Source organism: Anser brachyrhynchus (assembly GCF_964034855.1).
Source record: "Anser brachyrhynchus genome assembly, chromosome: 17".
Lineage (NCBI taxonomy): Eukaryota > Metazoa > Chordata > Aves > Anseriformes > Anatidae > Anser > Anser brachyrhynchus.
This window is the reverse complement of record NC_137710.1, coordinates 9391365-9415357: the sequence shown is the minus strand read 5'-3', so window position 1 is coordinate 9415357 and position 23993 is coordinate 9391365. Positions and strand designations below refer to the sequence as shown.

The following is a 23993-nucleotide window of genomic DNA, read 5'->3' as shown; positions in this document are numbered from 1 at the left end:
ATAAAAATTGGGAAAAGACAGCAGCGCATGAGAAACACTCATGGTATTACTTCATGCAGTGAAATGACAGACACCAGACCCCAGCCACATCTGTACAACAGGCTGCTTATGGACCTACATCTAGATTTGACTTCCACCATTTCCATGACCTAAATCTACCTACCTACCAGATAGTTCTCAAGCTTTAGGGCAACATTGTTGTGCTGTTTGTAAGCAACTGGTATGTTTCCAGGTTACCTAAGCAATCCAAACCTTTTGTAGATAGTTTCGTGCATGGCCATGCAACACCACAATTCAGCTGCATGGCCACAACATTTTTTCATCCTAAGTGTTCAGCAAAGATCATTTCACAGATGAGAAGTGGCAAGCAATGGTAAATTTCTAGCTGCCACTTAGGAAAAGAGACTTAACTTTTCTACTGCAGTTTACTTAAAACTGCTGGGACATCTCAGGGGAAATTAGAACCAGGATAAACGATTCTTTCCCTGCTAGTCACATCTATATAATAATGTCTCTTGTATTTATATAAAAGAACTACAGAAGTCCAGCTAGCAACAGGGAGACTGACCAACTGCTTGAGGCGAGAGCACCTGGTAATATGGGTGCTAAATAGGCCGAACCCCAAAGATCTTCCTCCACAGAAATACACGCTCCTCTTTTTGAGTGGGAGAAGGAAAAAAAAAAAGGGATAAAGAATTTTGATTATAAATGTTAAGTAAGCAACACTCTGGCTCTGATGCAGTCTTCTACAGGAGGGGAAACCGACTTCTCAAGCAAGTAAAGATTGTTTAACAGGAGACAGATGAAAGCATCACCTCAGAATGCAAGGAAATCCCAGGCTGGCTGGTTGGGAAAGAATTAGCAATACATAATTAAAAAAGCACTCTCCCCTTCCTCATCCCTGAGGTGAACACAGGTCCTGCATAATACTGACTTCCACATCAGCACCAGAGAATGAAGATATTGCTTGAGGTCTTTCTCATTTCTAGGCAGGCCTCTCTCCCTCTTGCTTTCAGTTGCTGGAGGCTATTTCACACCAGTTACCAGCAATGTTCCTGTGCAGCAGGACATGCTGTCCGTATTTGCAGCTTGTGATGAAAGATTTAGCCACTGGAGAACACCAGGAGGGAGGGAACTGGATGCTAGTTCTTACCTTGCCTTGCAGTAGAGGCTCAGTGGTCCTTTACTGGCGGCCTTGATTCTGCACCAGTGGAACCACCCTCCTGCTCCTGTGTTTAGAAGGGAGGAGTAGGAGAGAGATCCGATCCCACTTTACTGGACAGGGTAAATCCCATCATTTGGTAATACCACCTGGAACACGCTCTCTCAGGACCCTCTCCAGGAAAATCTACTGAAAGACCAGGGACATCTACTACGTTAACCAGGCCTAGCATGCAGGAAGAGATGAGACACAGCATAAGGCCACGTACAGTGTGCAAAGACTGCTGTACAGAGGTCGAAAGGACTGAGACAGAGGACAGAGATATGCAAAACTGAGCCCTACGAAAAAGCACATTGGCAAACACAGTTCATGCCTTTAGCACAAGACGCAGGGCTAGTGATGGCAGATGACTGAAAACAGGTCAGCAAACAAAGCTGGCAAAAGAAAGAAAAGAAAAAGGAGGTGTGAATGGCAGCTGCCCAGAGTGAGCACTGCTCTGTAGGCAACAATGTCAGTGATGCACCAAGGAACAACATCACATCTCGCTTTCCCTGTCCCACAGAAAGTTGAAGACTGAGAACCACTGCAGCACAGTGCACAGCAGTGCAGCTGACCTGCGGTGTGCCTTGGTCCCCAGTCCAAACAGGCATGGAGTCAGCAAGAAAGGATTAACTGCAAGTGTGTTGTACGTGAAGAATACCCAGCTACACAGAACACTCATGGAAAGGCTAGGAACTCTCTCGCCTTCGGGCATAAGCCAACCACTAACTTCCTCTATAGGCAAGTTATTGCTTAGTTGTTTGTTTTAGGAGTTCTTGTACCTTTCCCTCAAGCATCTGGTGTTTGCCTCTCTTGGAGAGAGGATGCCAGACTAGACAGACAGATCATGGCTTCTTTCTGGTATGGCAATTACTGCATTCCACCCTGGAAGGGGGAGAACACACTGGGGAAAGCGAGGAATGTTAGATGGCAAGTTCCAATAACACACGGCCCGTTAAATAGCCTTCCTTCTCCATCTGGCCCTGCGCTCTCCTGCCAGCAGCATGCTGGGAGCACACAGCAGCAGAGCTTGGCTCTTTACATTTTCAAAGAATTCTGTGTTCCACTGCAGAACTGGGATCAAAGCTGATCAGGGTTCGGCTCTCACCCTGGAAGTCCTCACACATACAAGAAGCAGGATGTTCCCATGCAAATAAATGTGTTACAGAACAGGGGGCCACAGCAAAATTGTGGTCTGCAGCCCAAGTTAATATAGAATGCAATATTAAAAAAAAAAAAAAAAAAAACCAGACATCTCACTAGACACAATAGTCCCTCAACATCAGGCTAGATCAGACTGTCTTGTATAATCTGTGTCTCTACAGCTAAAAAGAGCCCATCAAAATTTACCTACAAAACCTATTCTCTGCAACCTCTGAATAAGACAGCACATCTCCTGTAGAATTATAAATACTTGTAGCATCTTATGAACTAGGAGTTTTGGGATAGCATTTATACTTGAAATGGGCATTTTGCAAGGCCCATTCTTCCTAGAATGTCTAGGAGCCAGAGGGCTTCCAAGTCCCTCAAGCCAACTGTAGTCTGGGGAAACTTAGCCCTGCCTTTCTACCTGAATATTCTTCAATCTGTTGATTTTGGCTCTCTGCCAGTTTAACCGTCAAACCCAGGTCTCCCAGTCTGTGTGTTAGCAGAAATTGCTGGTAGGTACCTGTTCAGATTGGCTGCCCAGGCACTATCTCACTTGTAGCCTGCTTCATGGGTACTCTTGAAAGCAGCTGATGATGCATTTATCCACTGGAGCCCTCGTTTCCTTACTGCCCATCTGCTCATGGGGAGGCAGAGCTAAACAGACAAGATACAAATAGACGACAGCAAAGACCTTGCCACACCAAATAATAAAAACCAGGAAATCCAAAGCCTACACCTACCTATTGAATTTGTGTTGGTTTTTAAAAGCACTAGAAGAATGTGGATAAGCAAACACAGATACAGTTGAATGACTTATCTAAGTTTAGACAAGTGGTATCTAAATAATGCTATTTTAGCTTATTACTGTAACAAATAGGAGAATTGATTTAATAACCTAATGTTGTTTTTGGACAGTAGAGGTCTGCATCAATGGTCCAAGACACTAATTATATTATCTTATCAAATCAGTGTACAATAATAGAACTTCTCTCTGCATTGATGGAACTAGGTTTGGCTCTGCATCAGAAAATAATCCGTGAAAGAGGAGATAGTATTTAGCAGGAACTCTTGGTGGACTAGGTGCATAGTTGTTATTTTTTTTCTTTTTCAAAATATTAACAAGTATTATCTTTAAGGTATCACATGACAAGATATTTCCTCTAATAATCTTTTATTGCTTGTTATTTAACCTCCCTTTATCTTTCTGAGAGGTAGTCAATATAATTCTCCAAAAGACTTAAGTAAAAGGGAAAGAACTGCTGGTGCATATGCAAATCTATTCATTGTAAGCCTACAATAAAGCTTTTTCCATCAAGGTACAAGCAAAATGACTTACTGACATTAACTGGCAAGTACTTTGCATTCATATGATATCTTTCATCTACAGACTTCAAAGCATCTGACAGGAGGCAGGCAGGCGTTGTTTCTCCATCCATCCAAGGAAGAAGCTGAAGCACAAAGTGGCAATGTCTACCAGACAAGGTAAAACCATTAGCAGAAATCTAAATTAACTAATTCCCAGTCCTTAAAAATGAACTACATTGCTCCCAGTACAAGTTAGACGTGCACCAGAGGGCAGAACCATCACTCACCCACGCTCCTCCGAGAACTGCTAGGGATTATTTACGAATTTAAATCACATTCATTAGAAACTAAACAAATATGTAACGCAGTACTCTTCCCCATAAATGCAAAGGATGGGGATTGGAAACCAATCCAAATCTTAAGTTCTGCAGTGCCCCAAGTAGAAGCACTCCTTGAATCAACCTGCAGAAGCACAGGTTTTCATTCATGAGGTGAGGAATGAAAATTCTGCTTCATAACCTAGCAAGTGTTTAAATAAACCTGTTCAGATGAAGATCTCTCCTCTCTGGAGGAAATCTAATACTACAAGAAAGGTCATGGAAATAATTTCAAAAATGCCATCTTAAGAGAGCCTTGTTTCAGCTCCTCACCTTATTCTTTTAACTGAAGAACCACTGATTGCCTGGAGCACTCAAATGGCCAGCAGAAATTCCTTTTAAACATAAATAGGGAGAAAATATCCCTGCATAGTGTTGTTTTAAAAGAACTGTATGGATTCCTGTAAGTTTCAAAACAAACAAACAAAAAAATGATGCTGAGGCAATCTTTGGAGCAAGCATTGGTCAAAGAGACTGCAATAGAAATACTTAAAAATGCACTCCTTGGTTATGAGATCTCCCATGGCCTATGGAGGCGGATAATATTAGAGGCCACTAAATCCTAAAGTTTATTTTTCTTAAAGTTTTCACTTCAAATAAAGCTTTGTTTTAAAATGTATGAGGCCAACTGTTAGTGCATTGAGGTCCTGGTTATTAGCCAGCTAGAGCCCATGAATTATGTTTAGTGAGAAGTTTATTGGCTCAGTAAACACCATTCCAGTTCCCCTCACCCCTGAACTGTGGAAGCCAAACCAAGAGATATTCAATGCCATGTTACCACTAGCACCAGAGCAACCATTATCTGATTACAGGCATTTTATTTTTATTTTTGAGAAGAATTTGCTATTGCATCATTTAATACAAGGAAGTCTTTAAGTTTACCAAGGCAACTCACAAAGACTAAGTAACTGTTTGGTCCAGTTTACCATGTTCTGGAGCAGGAATATTTGTTTCTGTCTCACAGCTTTCCAAGTCCAAGCACTGCAGAAATGCAATCCCTCAAATGCTTGGTAAGACAGGAGTCTGGCAAGGAAATTTAAACTAGCAAGATTAGAGCAGACAACCACAGGACCTTTCTGATAAAACCACTCTGTGCAGTATGGAGTGGTAAGAAGTTGTATTTGTTTTACCTTCCTGTTACTTTGTCTCAAGGAAGACCCATAAAAACTGTCTCCACTCTGTGTTCTGAGGGTAGGTGCCCAGATGTTGGACGGGGTCTTGGGGAATGATGTTGCACTTTGTAAGTTAAATAGTCAAGAACATCTTACACCATTATGACTTAATCAGAGAGCTGGCTACAGCTCAGTCACAGCTCAGGTAAGATGCACGTGCATGCCCAGAACACACCTAGGGCAGATTCATGTGGCGTTAGCACTGTCTTGTCTAACACCTGCTTGTGGGAAGCACCAGGAAACAAAACAGAAGGTAAGCATCTCCAGAACTAGCAAGACTGACATGTAGCTGTGCAAACCCAAAAGCAACTTCTATTTGTGTGGCTGCCTTTGTCCTGGGCACAAAGCTGTCTTGTCTGGTTACCTTCCTCTGCCATGAGTTAAAGACTCACATATTGAGTGTAAGCAGTGATCCGTCAGTGTGCAGTAACTTGTTAGTGTGCTTGCTGGTCCAGTTCTCTGGAACAGCTGAAGTATACCAGAAGACTCTGCAGGGATTGTGTCAGTTGTTGAGGCAAGGCAAGTTAATTTAGTTGGAAGAATAAGGATGAAAAAAAAAAAAAAAGAGTGCTATGATAACAGTAGTCTGTTCTAGCAGCAAGGTAAACTGGAACTCAAGGTTCTCTCCCTCTCCTAGTCCTCTGTATCTGTCACACTACCTTGGCTTCAAATGCATCTCTTCATGGCTTTGCTTCCTTTCTCACCTTGCTTATCCTGTCCATTTAGACTGTGGCATCTTCAGGGAAGAGACTGTGCTTGTACTGCACCTAGTGAAAGCTTTAGGGCTTTGCATTCCCTAAAATAAACAATGCTTTTACCTATAGTCTTTGCTATAGAGGAGTATATGTACCACCAACTATGAAATCTCATATACTCACGTAAATGCTTCTTCTGATACCCTGAGAGTCATGATGCCAGAATCTGTCCATATGACAAGGAAAAACCTCGGCAGTATAGATCCTTAATGTCTAAGCTATCCTACAAGGACATGTCAAACCTGTATCATCACATCCATAACGAAGCACCTTTAGGAAGCAGGCACAGTTAAAAACTTTCCACCCCAGTAGTGGTGAAAGACAAGATACCCTTCTCTTTAAACTTAACCCTCTCCCTTCCAAAGAATGCCTGGAATTTCTACTATTTCCCAGCAGAGACTGGAAGGCAAAGACTTGGCATGGGGCAAGACAGATAAGAGCAGTTGCCTTCTCTGTAGGTTTTGTTAACTCCGCATAATTGCTTAGGGCATATGATGGTTAGAGAGAAACACATACACATCTGTCAGAGAGACTACAAATCACTAGTATAATTCCAAGCAAACAAAATCTAGTTTACAATGTGGCTGTGGTATATAAAACACCTCTGTAAAACTACAGTATAATTCAACTGCTGCAGGTTTAATTTACAAAGTAATGATATAGTTTTCCCTCTCAAAGACTGCCATTTAGGATCACTAAGATGTTGAATAAAGTCTTAGCTGTCTTCTGGGACACATGGTTAAGGTTGATTGTTGTTGGAAGCCTCTCTAAGCAAGCCACATTTAAATACCATGTTTTGCAAAAAGGCCTATATCATCTTGCATGTGAATTCAAGTCCCTTTACCAGTTTAAAATCTGGGTCAAGGCAATTTGCTTACATTTGGAGTCCTTTTCCAAAACTAATGGCATGTGGGATTTAGAGTTGTAGATATAAGACAACCGGATGAACTGCTATTATCTGCTCTGCATCATGCACGTACCATCTACAGTTTTCCTACTAAGCTTTGTTCACATGTACAACCCACTTCTACAGCAGTTGCACATTCAGCATGCTAATGATATTATTCTTGGCCATCCTGTTAAACTCCCAGTATAAGTTAAATGCACAGTAGGGGGCCCTGCTGGATTCTCATCAGTTTTTAGATGGCTACAAATGATAGCTGGGCAAGGGTGGAAGTTTTGATATGCAGTCATGAAGCTGAGAGCTTTTCTATTCAAACAGGGTGTTGGCTTGTACTATCTCTGTCACTTCTCTGGTGATAACTAGATTACCAAAATGTACTATGCTTAGGGCTGCAGTTAGTAGTACGTACAGCTGCCAAATTGCTTAGCTAAATTTCATACAGGGATCACACGGAACAACTGTGATTGTTGATGTCCTGTTGGTTTGGCATTGCCATTCAAGGAGATACTTCTGGATTATTAATACCTTGTATGACTTGGGTGCTGGCTATTTCAGAGATTATGTATTTCAGTGTATCCTGACAGGCAGTTGTTAGCAGAATCCTAACCCCTCAGCAACATTTTTAAGTCTCTCTGATCTGGAAGTTTGGGTGGTGCAGTATCCGTTCAGGATTCTCACAAAGAGCTAGGACCTTGCCCAAATTTATTTTGGTGCTTCTTGAAAGAAGAAAGAGAGAAAGGAAGGAAAAAAGAATGAATCCTAAAAACATAAAAGAAATTTGTGGCAAGTTAAACTTACTGGCAGAACTGACCTACGAGGTACAAAACAGTGACAAAGAATGATAATATTTAGTCTTTCTCATAGTATTCCTCCAGGCACATAATACCAGATTTTCGTAATGGAAGCCAGTTAGCAACAATCAATGAAAGAGATTAAGTACAATAAAAATATTGGTTTTAGGATAAAAATGTGGTTCCTACCTATGGGCTTGTAAAGGAAAACTCGGCATAGTCCTACACTTCTCATAGGTAAATTTTGAATTTTCATCCCCTTGTTCACAAGCCAGGCAGAATAAAAATATCCACCTACACTAAACCAAAGGGAGCCACTCGTAACCCAGACACAACCACAACAGACATTCTCAACAGTCCTTGGCTTAATAGAACACTGCTTTGTGGTTATACCCACCACTAGGATTTCATCTCACAAGTTCTAGCACGTTTAATTTATTCCAGGTCATACATCAAATATAGTATTAAAATTTAAGATGGCATTTGAGATTGAAACTTTCCTTTGCAGTGTGAGTAGAAGGAATACAGTCAGGGCCGTGGGTGCGTGAGTATATTAATACATAAACACAAACTTGTAGCCATCACTCAAGAAAAACAGTTGGTCTTTAAGAGGGGAAAAAGTTGTAAAAAGAATCAATTCCATTAAATAGCTCTATGAATCAATTCCACGAAAATCAATGGGCAGCTACATCCACAAGGTGCCAGGTAGCTCCCACACATCAGGTGCAACTGTCCGTGACCGCAGCCACGCAGCAGCCCTGCTGCCGGGGGTCCCAACAGCCCAGGGCTGGAGCCAGACCCCCTGCACTGCCCATGGTCCCCCCAGCGCCCTCCTGCAACGCTCTCTGCCCCACTCACGCAAGGTGAGCCGCATGCTGAGGCGGCTGGGGAGGGCAGCAACATCACTCACATCCAAGGCCTGTATATCTGTCTGATGGAGCCAAAAGTGGGAGCAGACTCCTGGTGAAATTCCCCACAGAGGCCATGCAGACCTTTGTCTCCACACACACACAGGTGGCAGTCCCCCTAAAAAGATAGCAGAGGAAAGCCCACATTGCTCCATTAGAGCCAGGCATCCCACGGGCCCAAGTCTGCAATGGAGGAGGACTTTGTGTCACATCAGGGACTTTTCAGCAGGCTTTTTGTCACATCAGGTGTCCTGCCCCTCCTGAAGGGAAGCTGCCTTATGCACAGACATGGGGAAGGTGGCAGAGGGACAGCCCCATTTGGGATGTGGGGCCCAACAGCCACCAACATGTAGGAAGTCACATACTGGCTAAACAAATTACTTCTTTAAGCACAAGTTCATGAGTTCCACATTGCATCAGTCTCAACTGTTCAGTGACTCCCCAGAGACTGTGCCAGGCTGCTGTCCTCTCGCTTTCAAAGTGCAGCTTAGTTGCGTTTTCACATTTACAGGCACTGGGTGCCCCTTCAATGACTGGAGAAACCCTTGGGGCTTTCATTTTGTGCTGGCAGCTCTCAGATGACTCTAGAAACAAATCCCCAGGGGCTTCCATTCTGAGTGGCAGAGCAGAGGGCACAGAAAATTCTGGCTTTGTTAAAACCTGCAGAAAAATTCATGTCCTGTGTCCTCCCCTTCATGTGCTCCACATGTGCTGTCATGTCTCTGTGCCTGTTATAGACACACACTATTTAAGAAATTCAGACATAGCATATTTGCAACTGGAAAACTTGATGAGTTGGCCTCTGCTATTCAGCACTAAGTACCAAAACCTACTTTTTGCTGCTGTAACTGAGCACCAAGTATAAATGTGTTCAGTTAGTCCACACAGGCACACTCATGTCTGCTATTATACCAATATATTTAAATGAGAGAAAGAGTGCATATGTTATGTTTGTGTTTAATAAGTAATAATCAATGTAATGAGAAGGCTCAAAGCTGTCCCTGACAGGGAATGAGACCACACTGCTTCTCTCCAAAGCTCTGTGACCCAAGTGCAGGAATGACTGATCTGATCTGCAAATTGCATCTCAGCTGTTGGGCCCGATCTTCGCAATGAGCACTCTCAACCTACTCATTTCAATAGGATTTGAGAGCACTTGGTATCAAACCCTCCATCAGTCACAAGTTCCCCTCAGATGTAAGGGCATGTAGACCTGGAAAGCAAGACTGACACATGATGGAGGTTTGAGCCTAAAAACAAGTGGGAATTGTACAACCAGAGGCTTCAGTGTAACCGCTGGTATCTAGCAAGACAAAGCAGCGAAACATCAAAGTTCCTCTCTTCTGGAATATTCCTTAGAACTTTATCATATGACTCTTCCAGAAGAATTAATCAAACATTGAAAGGTATACTAAGGGAAGCAGAAAGGCATCTTCTTCAACAGAACAGCCAGAAGAAGATTTTCGTGCAAGTCATAATAGATATTCCTCACTTTCATCTCCCTAAGAGCATGATGCTTTCTTATTTACTGGGATCTCAGTTTGACGCAAGTCAGGAAAAAAAATATTTCTGCCCAGCGGTTTTCAAATATTCTCGTAGGAGTAGTGTTCGCAGGGAGTTTTGGAACACAGATCTCCTTCTAAAGAGAGTCTTCACGCACAAACAGACGACACACCAGCAGTTGTGTGGATGCAGTCTGAGACTATTTTGGTGACTCTCTGAAGTTCTGGAGTAGTTTAAAGTGAAGGAATGACTGTTGTGTTTATGAAGGACATCCCAGAACATGGTGCAAAGTCTGTGTGGAAAGAGACAGAGAAAACAGATAGGAATGGGCACATGCCAGAGAATGAACTGATTACAGTGATAGGGCAAATATGTAGAAATGGTTGGACAAAGCAAGTATGTGCACAGCTGAGAATTCTGGAGAAAGTAAAGAATCCAGCAAGTTAGAAAACCAAAGTACAAATCAAAATAAGCTGGCTCTATGGACTCTTAAGTCAAAGCCAGCACTGGGATCTAAAGCATCAGCTTGCATTTAAAGACTATCATGGTTAGTCATACACCAAATTGCGTAATAGACAAATGATACGAATTGAAAGAAGATTAGTCTAGGGGAATAGACTCAGAGGGAGGATTGTAAGGAATTTTATTATTGAAATCCTGCTCCTAAGCTCTTCCATACTCAAGGAAAAAAATCTTAAATCCCATTTCCTGCCACTATAGGGCTAAAAAGTTAACACCATATTTCATAGCAGTTAACATGAAACAGGATTACCATGCTGACTTGTTCTTAAAGAGCAAATGCATTCTAAAAACTAGATTGAGAAGGAGGTAGATTTCTTTCTGCCAAATCCTCTGACAAGAAGCAGGAGGGAGAAAACTTATTCCTCTCTAAGACTTCTGGGGATGAACAGAATTTAAAAGCCCGTTGCCCTCAGTAGAACTGATGTACTCTCTCAATTTGGCTTTTTTTCTGTTCATTCACTGCAGAGACTGACTTCATATGAATAATAATTCTTTTATTTCCTACTCAAAATAAGTGCTTATGCTTTTTTTTTTAAACAAAACCAAAAGAAATGCTTTGTTTATCCCCTGAACAGTAAGTTTTTTAAATAAGCTTTACAAAGAAGATCCAATGACCCATCAGAAGGAATAACTTTTTAGTGCCAGCCAACAAACTGCTTCCTACCAAAAGGAAAGATTCAAACCCCTACCCAAGCAAACATCCCAGCCAAAAGCCTCCTCTAGCACAGAAGTACTGGAGTCTGTCTGGGACTTAGCTTTCTCAAAGCCTTTTACATGAGGAGCACCTAGGCAATGAGCATGTGCCATACGTCCCGCTAGACCTGTAATGTTTTGGCCAATTTCTCTCAAGCCTCTGAACTGTGACCTCAAAGCAAATGAATCTGAGAAGAAAATATATTAATCAGGCATTCACACAGCCAGGCTAAGGATTTTTAAACCAGGGATCTGAATCAGCTCTATTGCCTCCCACTTCTTTCCTGATACAATTAGCATCTGCCCCTGCAGCCAACCCTCTGCCGCTCTGAGGGGGAACAAGCAGCTGCAATTGCCTTGCCTGATGTCAAATGCTGTCCTACTGCCCACTTCCCCACAATGGGCTGCAGGAAAGGGGAAACAGCTTCCAGAAGTGCCTTGTGGAGGTTAGCATCCCTTCCCTACACACAGGGAACTGAGAGGAGCTGGGAGCAGCTACCACTGCAGCCTCTGCCTCCCTGCTGCAGCCCAGGAGCAGGTTCAGACGTGTCCCAGCCACACCTCTCCCCACCTAGGGCCAAGGCCATGCCAGCTCCACACACCTGTTGGAGGCTTCCCCACATTTTAAGGGAATCCCCAGAAGGGGATTTGCAGGTGCTCCACTCCTTTTAAAGTGTTCAGGCAACAAATCAGCCTAGGAAATTGGACCCATAGTACTCAATGTGGCCCTCTGACCTTTTCTGAAATGTCCTCAGCCCACCAGGCTGGCAGGACTGAACGTTATAGCTAAGCGTTTTGAAAGAAGCATGTGATTTTTAAATCCAGTTGATTTTTTTTTTTTTGCTAGAGAACCTTTACCAAAGGCATCACTAGCGTATCCACGGGAGTTTTGCAATTCTAGATTACAGGTGATTAAGAATATCAGCAAATAAGCAGGCATACAAGTCAGGGTCGGAAGCAGGCTTTTACTTAACACCAGCCTCACCAGGCACTTGAAAAATAAATAACCCCCCCGAGCAGTTCTGCTTTACCCAACAGCTATAAGGCTCCAGCCCGCTCCTCGGGCAGAATTGTGCAAGCTCTTACCCCAGCAGTCACACTGGGTTCAAGCGAAGTGCCTGAGTAAGCATTTGCAGAATCTGCCCCCCCCCAGGCAGTTATCTATACTGCACCTATTTGTGCCTTGCATTGCAAGCTTCTTAGCCAGGGACATGGTCTGGAAGTATATTGTCAGCTGCAACATGCTTTATCTCCATTTATGGCATTAAATCTAATTTTTGGTGCCAAGTGCAGCATTACCCTTACAATGACATCTATTAGAGACAGTTTCCCCTGAAGACTGTGATCTGACCAACAACCAATTTGCACTGTTCATTATTTTGTTTTATTGCAAAACCACCGTGTTCATATTACCTCTCCACTTCTTTAATTTCAAGCATTTTCCTAAAAAGTAACCAGACAAGCACTGAATTATAGAAATCCCGCACCCTGGCATTATACTGACTCCACTTCAGATGCTGCCATCCTTTCGTCCTTGAAGATTTAAAAGAACTGGGAACCAAATCCAAAATTAAAGCAACAAACGTGACCGGTTTGCCTCTGCTAAGCTTACACACGACTGGAGGCTGACTTCCCTCCCCATGCCAGCGCTGGCGTTCCTGCTGGGCACCCAGCCCCTTCCCCCCGAAAGCAGACAAGGGGGAGGGGGTGGGACAGCAGCGTGGCACAGCACGGAGCAGTTCGTATGGAAAAAAATCCCCAACTTCCCCTGAAATGCTGCGTCCTGCATGCCACAAAGGACAGCTGCTACCTTCTCACTTACAAAAACGTGACCCCAGCCAGTCAATGCACAGCCCCAGCGCTGTCAGATACCCTCCCACGCACCGCTTCTGATGGTCAAAGCCATTGTAGGGAAGCAGCCTCCCCTCCTACGTTTGCCTTGTGCTCCTGCTACGCTCAGGGGGGCTGTTTGAGGGGTTTGGTTTGTTTGTTTGTTTGTTTGTGGGTTGTGTTCTTTTGTTGTTGTTTCTTCGGGTTTTGGTTGGTTGGGTTTTTCTGTTGGTTTTGTTTGTTGGTTGGTTGCTTTTTGGTGGGGATGCAACCCAAGCTGCTGCAGAAAAACACAGAGGTAGCACGGGTCCATGTGTAACCATGGAGGAAGCAAGCACAAATAGGCAAATATTCTGAATAATATCAGAGTAGACGCACATGGAAATTTGCTTGGACTCACCTGGACTCCTTTCCCCCTTTCTAGTCCAACCAGTTCAGGGCTGGGGAACATCCCAAGCCTCTGGCATATGGTATTAGATACTCTGGGTTTTAGGTTTAAAACTACTGATAAATCTCTTGCAATGGTACAGCTGGTGTCACATAGCCCTGGTCCCATTTCATGTGAACCTCAAAATTTGGAAGGGAAAGGGAGATTTTGTTTGTTTATTACAAATGAGAGAAACTGGGGTGCTTAATCAGCCATTTGCTGCATCTACTGGGAGTGGAAGCTGGTTTGTCTGGCTATGGCCATGCCTTCTGTTCTGCTAAGGGAGAACCCTTGTGCAGCTTTCAGAAAGTCATAAAAAAATCTCAAAAATATTGGGCATAGCATCGTTATAGGAAGATACCAGAGGTAGAACTGTAAAGTATAGTTTACCAATTAGGAAAGCATTTTGAGATCCTAGGGTGGAAAGGATGTCTTTGCTAGTTAGGTAAATACTTTAATTCCATATTCCAATGATCACTCTTCCAGCAAGACCCTTAAATATATTTGTCTTCCATAGCTGTCCTCTGTTGTTAGTAATACCTTCACACAGCTTTTAAATAACAGCGTGGTTTCCACTACTGCAGCACAATTAAGTGTGCTGGTGTTCTGTGCATTTGCTTCCTCTTACAAGTCACTGAATTATTAGCACAGGATTCAGCATGATATCCTCATGTACCATTAGCAGGGTGAAATATTAGACAATAGCGGCTACTACTGTTATTTACCGATGATTAAATGTTAATGGAAATTCAGCCCATCTTCAAAATATCATGCCCTTACACAAGTAGCAATGGAGACATACAGACATGAAATGATTTTTCCAGAATCAAACGGCAAATCAGTACCAAACAGGTTCTCATACTCACGTCTTTGTTTTAAACATAGTAATACTCATTGTCAGAATGAAGATAATGGCTAACAGTCCTCTCCCCTCACTCAGGTGACTTTTTCCCTCACTTAGGAGCTAAGTAATATCACTATGGCAATTACACCCATCACTTAAAATGAACAACCAGAAACTGGAAGACCCAGAAAAACTGAGATAAGCCAGCTGTCTACAGCTACTAAAAAGAAGTCCACACTTGGGGAAATACTCAAGACATTCCCTTTCCAGAGGCACCACCCATAATAACAGGCCAACAGTCTCAAACACCTCTGCATCTTGGATGGGTATGCAGAACCACATACATTAAAGTGCTCTTTTTGGAGTTCACTTAAGAATGCTGCCAACTTGTAAACAGCAGAGTCAGTTTTGCTGCCAATACAATTTTTACCTAGAGCAAGCGGAAGTGCTTTTCCAAGAATTTCCAAGACTGTTGCGTCATGCTGTATGCTGGCACTGCACCCTGCAACCCAAGGAGGAAAGACAAAAAAATAAAAGCTGCTGCTCAGCACATCCTGAAAGGGATTATTTAGAGCAACTTATTTATTTCCAGGAAGAGACTGGCGGTGCAAAACAGACCTCCCAAAAAAAAAAACAACAAAAAAAAAACCAATTAAACAGTTTTCACTGCAGGGGAATGCTATACCTGGAATGTTTCAATTTTCATAACAATTTTTGAAACATTGTTTGAGAAAGTACAGTAAGAAAAAGAAATGTAGCGTATCTGAAAGACAGGAGAGCAAAATCTTTTCTATTCTTTCTTGCCCACTATGAGTTTTGCAGAATACTGTAGTGTTAGTCCTTTGGCAACTTTACCATTTTGAAGCTTGATTAGAATTATGTGTACGATGACAGCATTTACAGCCCCTGCTAAGGTCAGGGTCCCGTTGTGCAAACGTTTAAATATGATGAGTATTTATAAGATAAATACACAAGACAAACCAAGAACATTGTATTCTCCATACTTTAAACATGCAGAAAACTTAAGTTGCTTAACTTCCTTTATGACCATAGCATGGAAAATTTAAATCAGTGATACAAACTGAACCCAGAGTTCCCTAGACCACAGCTCACCCAGAAGAATTAAATGTGTACATACATTCAAGCACTGCACCAATTCATAACAGTAAGTACCTAAAACCAAGTTTTCAGGGTAAAATATTTCTCAAGTCTCAAGTTCCTTTGCTTTTATAACACTCTCAGCCAAATACCAGTCTGATGATATCTGAAGAAGTACAAGACAGCTATCATTATCACCCCCAAATTCCTTTTATTTAGTGTTTTGGTACTTCAGTCCTGGCTGTGTACGCTTCATAGATGTACATGCACATTTGTATTTTTTAGTGGATTCCCTGCTATATACAACTTTGGTAGATATTTTCCTGCCTAGGAGGACATCCACGTTTTTCTTTGAAGACTGAGCATGATCATTTCATTAATATCACATTATCAAAGAGCATTTGAACTGCCTAGAAAATGAACAAAGAGCCTTTTTCAAGGACTCAAGAAGTTTGATGCAAAAAGTTCCACGAGGACCATTCTGAATACTTTATATACTTTATAAGGGTGAACAGAAACTAAGAAAAACAACAAAGCAACTCACCCTTCCAGAGGTGGAGGAAAGAACATTATATAAAAACAGCCCGAGTTCAAGTCTCACTATACACTGGCATAATTTCAAACATACTTTTAAATAGCTCTTGTTTAAAAAAATGATGGTCTTCAATTGTATGTGTTTGCTAGTGAAGTTCTGAGGAAAGTCAAATCCTAAAAAGAGAAAGCCACTACTTTATTGTTTCATCAAATTCTGGGCACTTAACTAACCTTTTGCATCAGTACCCGCTTGTAAAGGGACAGAGGGGATGTTTTCTTCCAGTTTTAGTTTTCGTTCAATAACTAGTTCTTTCAGACTGGAGAAAGCAATTGAGATTTGGGGAAGGGCAGAAGGGCAGGAAAGCTTGCTTCCTTCCGAATTAAAACTAAGTGTTAGAGACTAGTATCTGCTAGTTCTAAACTCGTAAAAAAGCCGCATAGCTAGAAAATAATGAATTCCCTTTTGCTCAAAGAACATTTCATTTGCTTTGCATTTAAAATGGAGCTGAATAAGAATCACAGAATAAATCACATAGGAAGGAATCTTAGGAGGTCGTCAGAAAGTATTTTGATAAGAAAGCATTTTCCAAATATTATTTTTAATTCAGCACTTCAAAATACTCAGTTATAGCATTAATTAAAATCAATGCTATAGAAGTTGCTTGATATATTTATCAGAAACAATAACACAGTAAATTAATTTCACTTCTGATTTGCATGTTAAATCATAACTTGAATGTGTTAAGCCCTGTCTTCCTGCTTAACAGAAACAATGCCAAATTTACTTTAATGGTATGTTTAGTTGCATGTCCACATGTTTTAATAGATACAAACCAGTGAGATCCAGTCTTTCCACTGGAGAGTATCTACTGTATAGGAAAGCAAGCAAGCTTTAAAATAAGGTTTCTTGTTGGCTGGTGTCAATTTGCAGTTAAAATTGGCAATGCAAATCACTCTATTCTGTTCTTTATTGGACAAGAGAAGACCTCCAAACTGTCAAACGGACTGCTGGCATCTTGACAGCAGATGGAAACACTGTAAGTGGAGTCCTACATGGCCGCATCTTTATGTGACTCCCAGAAAACTGAATCCACACACTGAATCCATTCTTATACAATAGGGAATGTTCACGCATTTATCAGAAGAAATCTGCTGTACACCTCTGTCATCTTAAACTAGTCCATGTATAAATGGGTCTAGCCCAGTGTCAAGAACGTAGCAAGGTTGTGTGCCATCTGAGGCTTCTTCCCCAGTTAGTTTGTTGTGTCTCATTTAAAACCCATGGCAAAAGATTGAACTGAAGACAATTTCATCTTGCATATTGTTTGGTTCAGCGGGGGAAGGGAGCGGATAGGGCAAACATATATTATTGAAAGCTACCCCCTCTTCCTTTACCCAAGAGACTGAAGGACAGCTAATGCCTCGGGCCAGCATACTGAAGCGAAATGCTTTCTACCTCCCATCCAGAACCTGAGTGAGAACACCACTGGCAAGTTTTTCCATCCAGTATCTAAAACTGCAAGGACAGGAGGGAATTGTTCCTAGTTCCCGCATAGATCTCTCAGAAAGTTTTACAAAAGAAGCAAGTATATTCTATTTTCAGGGCCATTTTTATTAGGAAAGCAGCCCCTGATGACTGTTTTGAGCTGGAAGCTCCCTACACTTCTATAAACTCTTCCAATTGTCTGCTGAAGACTGGGACCCTTCATCTCCCAGCTTAGCTATCTGCGCATGTTGCAGTGTATGTTCTGGAGAAGAACCAAGCAGTTTTGTCCTCTCTACATTAGCAATAAGCCCACACTTAAGGAAGCATATTGCTAACAACCATTTCCCACAATATGTCCATTTCTGAACGTCCACTTCAGGTTTTCAGTGCAAAAGATCACTCTTTAGCCTCTCCAAATCCTGCAGTGTGCATATAAGAAAATGTGATAGAGTACATACGTAATCCTGGATAAACTACATTCTCCACCCCTTTCCATTAAATAAAATCAGTAACTAGAATCCCTGTTTAGGATTTGTGATTACAAGGATCACCCTCCGCCCTGCCCTGGTCAGACAAAACGGTCTCTAGGAAAGCCTGAGAGCCGTCATTTCAATAATGCACAACCCTGTTGCTTCCACTCCAGAACAGCTGACTTGAAGTGCATGCTAGGCTGTGCTTATTAACAAAATGAGAAATCTGATATATAGAAAGAAAACACTATGTGAGGATTAATCCTGGATTGCAGTTTGTGGCCAGCACTGGGCCGTCATCCAGACACAGATGAAAAAGAACAAAACTTCTCCCACCTGTCACTTACAGCAGGTACAGCTATTGCGGCGTTGTAGCTGCCTTCATACAGCTACTGTAACAATCCCTTTTATATCAGCTTAAAATTCGGGATTGACCTCACCATTTCGTTTCTTCCTTGTTTTGCGGGAGCCAGCACTGGAGGGTGAATTTTCTTTCCAGGAATTACAAACAAGAAGTGTGAGTAACTTACATGTTTGGACAGCTAGCTTGTAATACTCACACACTTCAAGGAAAGAAACCCAGCATAAAATTGGCATTCTGTTGGAAGCTGGAGATGCTAACTGAACAAGAAAATACAACTCTCAGGAACGTTTTTTTACATTGTTTCTGCTGGTTTTGAGAGGAGTAAGCACACTGTAACAGCTGATTAAAAAAAAAAAAAAAAACTAAACAAACCAATACAGTTGCTTTGCCAGTGAGCTGCAGCGCAGCAAACTGAAATCACTATTACAATACATTGTCCTTGTCCCTGATACTACAGCAAGATTAAAACCAATTTAAGCAGCCTTAGTGGTTCAATCCACACCAAACCAGAGGAGAAATCATCTTTATTTTTAAAAGATATTATGGTTGGGTCAGGATTCTGTTATAATTCCACAGCTGAGCCCTGTTAATTTTTCTCCAAGCCCAGCAGGGTAGGCATGTCCACTGATGCTGGAATGGTTCACCTTCCCACTGAGCTTTGCCCGTCACCGTGTAGCCAATACAGTGGCTATGTCACAAATGTCTTCTATTTTATTCCAAGACCACATTTGCTGCTACACTGAAATGCCACTTTGTGGCAACATTCTTCCACTGATACTGTCAGGGACAGCAGCTCTGTTATTACACTTGATCAGGATGATTTGGGTAGGGGGCTGGAAGGTTGGTTTTCTGTAGAAGAAACATGACAACCTCCTAATGCCAATACCTTCTGTCTTTCAAGCTATGGTGCATTAATCAGACTGGATATGAGGGTTAAACACCGCAGTTAGCACATACAGGAGTTCTGATACAAAGGCAAATGTACTTCAGTTTTCAAACATTATCCTGTTTCCCTACATCTGTCATCAAAGAAGGTAGCGAGAGCTCAAAAAATAGCCGTGTAGCTGTGCACTATTTTCTATACAAGGTCAAAGGAATGCACAACATGCAGTTTATGTTTGACAGTTCTTAGTTACTGTGAGCTGTAAAGGTGCTAGAAAATAAGAACTCTCATTGCATGATCTACTGTTTACAACTTCAGATTGGTGTACTGCGACCACCAATTTGGGGCTACATTAGCCGTTTTAGGGAGTTTCAATCCATGACACAGCCAAACTGACTAACATTAGGTTCCGTTCCAGTCGTTCTAAACAGCTAACCAAAGTGAACTGATCGTGTACCCTTCCGGAATAAGGCCTCCAACCTCCTCTTTCTCTCTTTCTCTCTCCCCCACCCCTTGTCACACATTGGCTTCTGCCAAACAATTCAGCACTGACACTAGGACGCACCACGTGATACCAAGTGCTTGAAGCATCTTGCCATACTTATTACTATCTATACATCCATAAGTCATTCTGCCCAGCAACGTATGTGAATACTAACATGAGGTATGTCTTTATGCATTAAAGATTTAGAGCTCACCCAGCTCCTTGGCAGAAGCATTTTCCCCAAACACTGAAAAATCATCCCTTTTATGTATCTGTGCCTCATCTGCATTTCACATAGATTAGGAAGCGTGACATAAGAAAAACCTGCTGTATCCTCAGATTCTCCCATTCCTCCTGCTTGCACCCCTCCAGCCACACAAGTCTGCCGTGATTAAGCAATGCATTTTAGATGCAAAAGAGCACGGCGCTCATGTAGGGTTTCCTTACCCGTGTTAGAATGGAAAGTAACAAATGTAAGAGGTTGCTTATTCTTAATGGTGATCTCCTCCAGAGCTAAAATGATATGTCAGTGGCAGGTGGCAAGTTTGAAGACCCCCCTCCCCTCCTTTTTTTTTTTTTTAATAAATATAACAAAGGGCACACAGATTTGACCTGATGGGTCAACCATCAAAAGTTAAACTGATTTAAATAATTAGACCTAGAATGTCAGGCACCACTGCAAATAATTGCTCCTAATGCTTTTAGGATTAGATTGCTAATGAAAAGGCGCAAAAAGGAGGCCACTTGCAGTTGTGGAAATAAGTCAATTTTCTTTCCATATGTCATTTTCTCCATGTAGATTTGCTGTGAAATCCTAAGGAGCCATTTACAGCTTTCTCTACAGAGCTGCTGTAGCATATACAATAGTTCTGAGTCATAAAAAATAGTAATAAGTCATCCTGAAATACTAGTTGTTTATACACTGTATTTATCAAGCATAGCAAACATCTGCTCGCAGTTCTGACATTTTCCAACGAAAGTGACTATTGCATATTGTTTTCCCCTTTAATTTGTGGAAAAACATGGAAGCCATTCAAATATAAACAGCATTCCGCAATAAATTTAAACCAGTTTCGGTCAAATGACAATTTATTAGCAGAAAGCAATTCTGATGCTCTTCCCTCTGCCTTCTGGCTGCTCCCTCAGACCCACTCTAACAGCTAAGCACCATGCAGGGCGGTCGCAGCACCCACCGCTAAACCCCTCGCTTCCTCAGACAATTCATTAATTTGCTGCCGAGCTACATACACCCTCCCGACTCGCGGATACCGAGCGTGAAGTTACAAGCCTGGCGGCCCGCCGGGGGCGAGCCGAGTTCTCCAAAAGCTGCGGGTTTGGCGGCGGAAAAGTTTGCAGGGCACCCAAAGCCCCGCGCCCGATCGCGCAGCGGGGCCGGGCGGAGCGCAGCTGGCGGCCGCGATAACGGGGGGCGCGGGGGGCGCGCCGAGAGCCGCCCGCTCGCCGCTGTGCCCACTGCCACCTGGGCCGCGGCCAAGCCCGGGTCAATTATTGACTTCTCGCCGCCGGCTCTCGCCCCATACAAAAGGGGCCGGGAGCGAGCAGGGCGCTGCGGGCACCGCGGGGCTCGCAGCCGGGCCGCGCACCGCGCAGGGGGCCGCGCACCCCTCGCCCTCCCCCCCCCCCCCCCCCCCCCCCGTCTCCCCGCCCAAGGCTTCGCTTTTCTCTTAAACGCCAGCAGACCAACAACAACATCACCGCCAACAAAAAGCCCGGCTCGCCCCGCCACCGGCACGCCCGGGGATGCGGAGCCTGGCCGGGCTGCGCCCCGCTCCGCGCCGCGTTCACACGGGACCGGGCAGCGCGGCTCCGGCGTCACCGCGGAGCGAGCCCCGGCCACAGCGCTGCCAGCCCGGACGTACCATTTTTATTTTTTTTTTTAAATTTTTTTTTAATTTATTTTTTTGGAACAGCTCTGCGCCCTGGCTGGCGGGGCGGGGGGCGTGCATTTCCTCCGGGGCACAAAGCCGGGCGGGCAGGGTGCGCGCTCCAGCGCTCCGTCCATTGCATCCCAGCCGGTGCCGTAACAAAAGCCAGAGACCCGCAGCGACGGGCAGCGAGAGCGGGGCCGGAGGCTCCTTCCCTCCGCCATCCCGACCGGCCGAGGGGGCCGGCGGGGAAAGGGGGGAGCCGGGGCAAAAGTTCACCGCGGTGCCGGCAGGGCCAGGGGGTGCCCGGTGGGGCAGGGGCAGGGGGTTTGGCTGGGGGATGCCGGCCTGGCTCCGTCGCCTTGCAGCCCCGCCGAGGGACAGGGGAGGGGGAAGGAGGCGATGCGAGTCCCGGGAGCCCCTTCCCTGCCCTTTCCTCCACAATACGGCCGGATCCCCAGCACAAACACGCCCCCCCCCCTCCCCGCACCCCGAGGCTCCGTTCCCTCCTTTCGGGGGAATTAAAAAAATAAAGACACAAAAATTACAGCTCACTTGCAAGGCATGAGTGGGGATGGGGAAAAGGCAGCTCCGGGGCTGCCGGGCACCCCCGGCGGGCAGGCGGCAGCTGCGGCCCCCCCGCCCCGAGCCCCCCGCCGCCGGGGAAGGGGCAGCGCACCCCCGTGCACACACACACACACCCACACACACAAATGGCACGGGAGGAGGGGGAAAGTTTCCAGCCGCTCCAACCAAATAGCCAGCAGCGGCGATCCCCGGCCAGGCGCCGCGGCCACCGCACCGTCTGCACGCCCCGACCCCAAAGCTCCGGGGGCAGCGCGTTGGGAGAGCCGGGGGGAGCCGGGGGGGGGGGGGGGGGCACGGCACAGAGCACAGAAAATCCTCTTTTTGCTTTCGGGGCACTGCCGCCCAGCTAGCGCAGGGCAAAGGGACCGAGGGGCCACCCCCCGGCGGCTCTGCCGGGTGGCCCCGGTGCAGCCGGGCACAGAAAGAGGGTGGCGGATAAAGAGCGGGGGAGCGGGGCTGGGCTGCACCGCGGAGCCCGGCAGCCCCCGGCCCCAACGGGACGCGCGGCCCCGCGCCCCCGGCCGCGCCCGCGCCCCGCTCCGCGTTACCTTCTTATTGCATCTGGAGCAGCAGCTTGGCTTCCCCTGCCCCTCTCCTCTCCCTCTCCTGTCCTCTCGGTTTATACCAGCCTGTTCCTCATCTCACAGCCTTCCTCCCAGCGCCATCTTGCAAGCTTGTGACGTTGGGAGCCGCTCACCCCTGACCCACATTTGAATAGAAGCCAAAATGAAAAAAAGAAGAGGAGAGAGAGAGAGAGGAGAGAGAAAGAGGGGGAAGAAGAAGAAGAAAGAGCGGAACAAGGAGAGGCAGGGAAAGCAGCAGCTAAGCAAGTGCTGTGCCAGTGTGGAACAGCATCGGCTCCCGCTCCCTTGCCAGCTAGTTTAGTAATAAGCAATTTCCTGCTTTTGCAATAAATGTTGCAGCGGCAGGGCTGGGAGAGGGACGGGAGCTGGGTAATTCCCACTGAGGGACCAGGGCTTCCCCCACCCCGAGCCGCCCCCCTTCCCTGCCACCCACACCCCAACACCCAGCCCCGAGCCCGACCACTGACTCCCAGCAGCACAAATACTGCGGCTCCCACCCAGATTTTGAGCAGCGAAAAAAGGCATTTATTAAGATTATTTCCCGCATCACCGATGAGGTCTCGAGTGTGTGTTAAGGGAAATTATATAGATTATAACTTGCACATGTATCAGAATCCTAAATGAGCTTTATGCACAAATTAAGAAAGCATGCTCATGTGTAACGCAATTTGCATATTAGCTTTTTATCACTCCTGTCTATTTGTTAAGGACTGACAGTGCGTTTCGTACCATCCGTGACACAGATGAAGACATGGCCTTTGCACCTATAGAATCAGTAGAAATCTGAAGTTTTGGGTTTTTGGTTAGTTTACCTATTAGAAGTATATTGAGGGAAAAAGTTATTTGTATTTTGCATCCCTGGTTCTGCAAAGACTTTCATGCACGCTTAACTTTAAGCACATCAGTAATCACACTGAGCAAGCACAGGCTATTCAGATGCTTACACCAAGCTTGTGCACAGCTTGGCAGCTCAAAATGCTGTTTTGTAAAATGTTAAGTGAACTGATATCATTTTAATCTTACTGACCATTGCCACAAAGTACAACTGTGCAGAAATCTGAATTGTACCTTTGTTCCTCTTCTCCCCTTCAGTGTTATAAAGACAGTAGCTAGTTAATCTGTAATACAGGAGCAATGCATATAAACATTTTTATAGTAATTATGCACAAGAGTTCTTCCTCCATCCCATGTAAGAATCACTGTACTAGCTGCAAGTGTGAAATGACATTCTTTTT

The 23993-nt window shown here is 44.4% G+C and overlaps 2 protein-coding genes across 9 annotated transcripts in view; one reads left to right on the top strand and one right to left on the bottom strand.

The window, feature by feature from the left end:
• Positions 1-18704, top strand: part of LOC308179544 (uncharacterized protein) — a 135852-nt gene extending 117148 nt beyond the window's left edge. Inside the window, exon 7 of the mRNA XM_080559893.1 lies at positions 3738-18704. Within this exon, the coding sequence (XP_080416019.1) occupies positions 3738-3753 (16 nt within the window). The 3' untranslated portion in view covers positions 3754-18704. The remainder of the gene's footprint in view (positions 1-3737) is intronic.
• The window catches only part of HIC2 (HIC ZBTB transcriptional repressor 2), an 81228-nt gene extending 58047 nt beyond the window's left edge, over positions 1-23181 (bottom strand). For 4 of the 8 annotated variants that reach the window (XM_080559860.1, XM_080559861.1, XM_080559858.1 and 1 more), the window contains exon 1: positions 22723-23181. The gene's annotated coding sequence lies outside the window, so the exon portion shown is untranslated. Of the gene's footprint in view, positions 1-1153; positions 3821-22722 lie in introns of all 8 variants that reach the window. The other 4 variants (XM_080559857.1, XM_080559859.1, XM_080559855.1 and 1 more) reach the window with 2 other exon arrangements.
• Positions 23182-23993: the final 812 nt, after the last annotated feature.